The 4,787-nt window shown below is 46.7% G+C and overlaps 2 protein-coding genes; both read right to left on the bottom strand.

The window, feature by feature from the left end:
* Positions 1 to 383: 383 nt before the first annotated feature.
* On the bottom strand, positions 384 to 547 carry GSTUM_00005781001 (uncharacterized protein; the record flags this gene model as incomplete). XM_002837830.2 has 1 exon in its annotated part: positions 384 to 547. One exon carries the CDS (start codon positions 545 to 547, stop codon positions 416 to 418), a length of 132 nt encoding a protein of 43 aa, XP_002837876.1. The 3' UTR covers positions 384 to 415.
* Positions 548 to 578: 31 nt separating this feature from the next.
* On the bottom strand, positions 579 to 2,753 carry GSTUM_00005780001 (uncharacterized protein). XM_002837829.2 has 4 exons: positions 2,680 to 2,753; positions 1,647 to 1,891; positions 929 to 1,588; positions 579 to 875 (listed from the first exon to the last, which is right to left on the bottom strand). The coding sequence occupies exons 2-4, from the start codon at positions 1,832 to 1,834 to the stop codon at positions 731 to 733; spliced, it is 993 nt and encodes a 330-aa protein (XP_002837875.1). The 5' UTR covers positions 1,835 to 1,891; positions 2,680 to 2,753; the 3' UTR covers positions 579 to 730.
* Positions 2,754 to 4,787: the final 2,034 nt, after the last annotated feature.

Below are 4,787 nucleotides of genomic sequence, written 5' to 3'. Positions count from 1 at the left end.
CTTTCAGTGATTCGAATCCTCTGGCCAACAAGTAATCAATTGCCAACTCATTCTCATAAAATTATGAAAATGATACGCAGCAGATTCACCCATACTAAATAACAAAAATCACAACCCCTCACTCGCTAACTCCAGACAACTGGATTACAAATCACTCGTTCCCGACCGGATAATGCAAGAAAAGCTTCCGTAAAAACTCAGTATTGGAGATCGTGACTTGAAGTTTAGCAATCCAAAACAAAAACGCCTGGAAAGTGAACAGTATTTTTCCAGGCAGGGTATGGTTTGGGGAGGAAGAGCTCTCTAGAACTGGTATTTGTTATTTTGTTAACTTAAGTTACCCATCTAAGCCCACTATGGTTTAGTTTAGCACAGCGATCCAGTTGAGATCCACGATAGTTCATTTAATGAGTTTTTACGGTACACATGAACCCCCTGCGTGCCGTCCCACCAGGCTCCAGGAATTCCCGTCACAAAAGCACAACCCGAGTCCTAGAAAAACATGCATCGAGCGTACAAGGGAGGAAAAAAAGAAGCAAACCGTCATGAAAAAATGAAAAAAATGAAAAAATGAAAAATTGTTAATCCGAGCAACACCCCCGATCCTGTGACACACCATGCATGGAAGTAACCCGTCCACGACACCGATTATAAGAATACCCAGTAAGTTACAGCAAAAGCGAATTGAGTTTAAGAGAGCAAATTAAGGAAAAATGATGGCGGAGTTAGGCTAGGTTGCGGTGAGGGCTCCCACCTTCTCAAATTCGCCGTAATTGCGCTTAATTGCGTCGAGAATGTACTTGTGAGCAGTCAATACAGGGTATTTCCCCAACGGGCCCCGTATTTCTACGTCCTTGTTCGCTTGGTTAAAGTAACTGTGCTCTAACGTCAATCACTGCTTGGGTGAATATGGAGGGTGGGCACTAACGCGATACTGTATCTGGACGTCTGCCGTTCACCCACGCCGGGGCACCTAACCCGGTGATACAAACTCTTGAACCTATCGTCGCTCCAGGCCATCAACATGTCCCCGATGTTGCACACGACCTCACCGGTCCTGGCTTTAACTGGGGTCCAGTGGTCTCCCGTCCCAAAGCTTGTGTGGGCCTCCCTCCCAGGACAAATCTCTAACCCGTCCTCACCAGTCTTTTGGAAGAGCATCGTGAGGCAATCGTAGTCCGTATGGGGCCCCGCACGCCAGTAGCTCGACGGGAATTGGTTTCCGGTGATATCGTGGTAGTGAAGAAGGCGTAAGGTTGACTGAGCATCAGTGCGACTCACGTCGTGAGCTTTTACAAAAAAATCTTCTGGAAATCCTAGGGCGAGGGCAAAAATGCTAAGGATATTCATGGAGAGTGCATGGGTTTTCTCCATGAATGGGGCCACGGTTTGAGCAAATTCGGGGATTGATGGGTCTTGCGGCCAAGTCCGGTCACCGAGACGGTGATATTGAAGTTGGAGGGATTCTTTCTGATCAGGTAGTCCAGTCGACGGGCGAACTTGGGAACAAGTTTCCCAACCGGTATTCTCAGCCTTGATAAATGGTGTTTCCGATTTTTTAGTCACGGGGAGGCTAAAATACCGCTCCCTACTCAGACGAATTAGCAAGGGGTCCCTTGTCTTGAAAAACAGCACAAACGACTTACGATAACGCAAACATCTCCTCTATCTCAGCGACCGAGGGAGACTCCTGATTTTCCAGGATGAAGAAACCATTTTCCTCGGCAGCCCGGACGACCTCCTTCGCGATCTCATCCTTGCGTTCTGCAAAGTTGTGCACCGAGATCTTAGGAACTTTCCTCTCCTTCGTAGCTGTTTCGGCACCGACGCCCATGATGATGTCTGAGATGATTGAGAAGCTTAGAGAGAGGAACTTTTGCTTGCGATGGCTCTGATGTGGGGAGGATGGTCAGTAACCGAGAAAGTTCACTAAATAGCAAACACAGGCCATCCAATTGCGCAGCCATCAATAGAAATAACGACTCGAGAAATGCGGCTTAAATTATACTCCATCGGTTCATGAGAAAACACATGGCTCCCATCATCCAGAAGTGAGCTCCTGCCATCACTCAAGCATCCTTGAATGATCAGAGTGCTTTAGGGTAGCAATTGATTGGGTAGAGGCGGAATATCAGGGTGGGGTGAATGAGGGGATGCTAGCAACTGTGGAGAAGAGTACGAGTAGAGAATACATAAAAAGGGGGCGATGCTATTGGAAGAGGCGCGTCCCCCGCCCCTACAAGCCGTACCACAGCCGAGGAAGGGGAAGGAGCAGGAAGGAAAGAGAGAGGAATGTTCTCGGTGACCCACTGCACTGGGTATCGCGCTTTCGACAAGGATACCGATAACGCCGATTGGGCATATCCCGGAAATCCACATTTCACAACGCCCACCACCACCACACATCTCCCCCCCTCTCCGCCTCCACAATCCGCAGTAGCCACAACTCGGGGAACACTAAATCCAGCACAACGATCACCCCTATCCCCCCGCCCCTCCCCCCCCTTCTGCATCGCAATGCGGTGATTGACCCTTCCCTCGTTTACAACAGGCCCACATCCACACACATGCATTTAGTCTTCGTAAGGCAAACATGAACTAGGCGCGGGCATCTTCCCGTATCCGAAAAGAAAAGAAGCGAAATAGACACGCGACGTGAGCAAAAGAGCCTGAACTTACCGGTAATCAATTCCCAGGTGTGCAGAAAAAACCACGGGGTGGAGGCTATTTGACCGTTTATGCGATGAGTTGGGGAGAACACTGCGAAGCCCAGGCCATAGACTGTAGCACGGGTAGTGGTAGAGGGTGGTGATATATAACGAAAACCCGACCTAGCGGCAGGACCTGGGTGGTAGGATCAGTCCCGCGCAGCTGTTGTATCGATCACTGATTCGATCACCGGCAATTTTGTGCTTGGAAACCCCGGCAATATGCGGATTATCTCTCCTCTTGGTTTGGACTTCGACTTTCCGGGAAAAGAAGCGGCGGCCAGCCTGGGAGCCGGTGGCTGTTCGGGAGGGGGTTGATTACTGCAGGCAAGTGTAAAAGTATCGAGTAGGAGTACTGGATAATGTGTGCATCTAGGGTTTGCTGATGGGGGGGGGTATTGAGGTAGTAGAAGCGAGGGTAAGAGTAAATTTACGTTACTGGCGGGGATATATTGTGCGTGGACAAAATTAACCGCGATTCAACAGAGGAAACTATTCCGCGATGACAACCACACTCACCCACCAATCCACTATCATGAAAACCAAAAAAAAAAAAAAAAATTAAAAGATGTAAATACATAGTAGAAATTAATATTTGGTATACTATCCATCAGCCTTAATAATTGCCTCTATTCTATCCACCATTGATCCAGCTAAAGTATCAAAAACCTTTGGGTCAAGAAGTTTCCAACAATGAGTGATGGCCTCTACTATTGCCTTCTTGACCACATTGACATCACCCTTCATAAGATATAGCTCAGGGTAGTGCTTGTAAAGGTTACCTTTCACCAGAGACCAAATATTTTCAATTGGATTGAGATCTGGTGAATAGGCAGGAATTTCCATCAGTGTAATTCCCTGCCCTCTGAGCCATCTCCTAAAAGACAAGTGAGTCTTAGCATTGTCAATAATAAAAAATACCTCTTCTTCTCCAGCCTTTTCTCTGATATTCTCCCATATCCCTAGAAAGTCATAATGATCATAAACATCAATAATTGACTTCCCAGTAACTCTACCCCTAGCAGAAGAATGATCAGGAAAAACAGGCAAAAAAAGACCATGAGTTTGACTATAAAAGCAACCAGTCATCATCTGGCTAATCCCTCTCTCCCCTCTCCTAGCCTTAGGTTCAACACAATCCTTATTTTATTTCTCATATGGGTATCTGAAAACCCATTTTCTCCTCTTTCCTCCTCTCCTTTCCACAGCTACCTCATCCCCCCATATTGTCCTCCTTCTCCACATCTCCTTTGTCCAATGCCTATGAGCTAATGCCTATTCCAAGCTCTCTTGAGCTAGATCTTCATCCAAATGAACTCTCTCTTATGCTACCTACTTTCTAAGATGCTTTTATTCAAGTGTTCTCCTTACTGTCCTACTAGAAATATTGAGAGCAACTTGCTCAGCAATGTCAGAATAGGTAGTATGGCGATTTTTAAGAGCTTCCTCCACTATAGCAGAATCCTGTGACTTGGTAGTTTTAGGATGTCTTCCTCTACCCTTATTCTCCTTGCCCTCTTGATGTCTCTTTGCAATTGTGTCTCTGACAGTAGTATAGGGGATATTAAGGTAGTGGGAAATTTGCTAATATCTCATCTGAGGCTCATGTAACCCAAGAATCCTCCCCCTGGTAAACTCAGAGAGATGTGTGGAGAGAATAGGTTTTTTGGCATGACTATGAAGAATAGGAGGCATAGTTTATTGAAAAAAAGAATTGAGCAGAATGGTTTCTTCTTGGTTGACTTAGAGCAATTCTTTTAGGTACTGTTGAGAGTGCAGAGTGATAAAGAGAAGTGGGTTGCCACCGATTGTTGAATCGCGGTTACTTTTGTCAACGCACAATATATCACTTTACGTTGAAATCGGAGGGCGTTCCCACCCCTCCTCGGCTGCTTTCCTCCTTCCCACCCCCCCCCCTCCCTCCATCTTCCCCCTTCCACACATAAGCGCACCCGCAACCTTCTTGTATCACATCCTCGCTGGAAAAAAGGTAGTACCCGATGCCAAATGTAACGGGATGAGGGATGTTATTCCTGCGACACAGACAAAAAAGGGCCTGCGATCACAGTAGAATTTTTT

Source organism: Tuber melanosporum (assembly GCF_000151645.1).
Source record: "Tuber melanosporum whole genome shotgun sequence assembly, scaffold_20, strain Mel28".
NCBI classification, from domain to species: Eukaryota; Fungi; Ascomycota; class Pezizomycetes; order Pezizales; family Tuberaceae; genus Tuber; species Tuber melanosporum.
The sequence above is the reverse complement of the archived record's forward strand: the minus strand, read 5'-3'. Positions and strand labels throughout refer to the sequence as shown.

Excerpts from the sequence above, each read along its gene's own strand:
- GSTUM_00005780001 (XM_002837829.2), bottom strand. The coding sequence starts at position 1,834 with ATGGGCGTCGGTGCCGAAACAGCTACGAAGGAGAGGAAAGTTCCTAAG. Across the intron at positions 1,589-1,646 it reads GAGGAGATGTTTGCGTTATC|GGAGCGGTATTTTAGCCTCC; the intron begins GTAAGTCGTTTG and ends TCGTCTGAGTAG. Across the intron at positions 876-928 it reads ACGTCCAGATACAGTATCGC|TTACTTTAACCAAGCGAACA; the intron begins GTTAGTGCCCAC and ends GTTAGAGCACAG.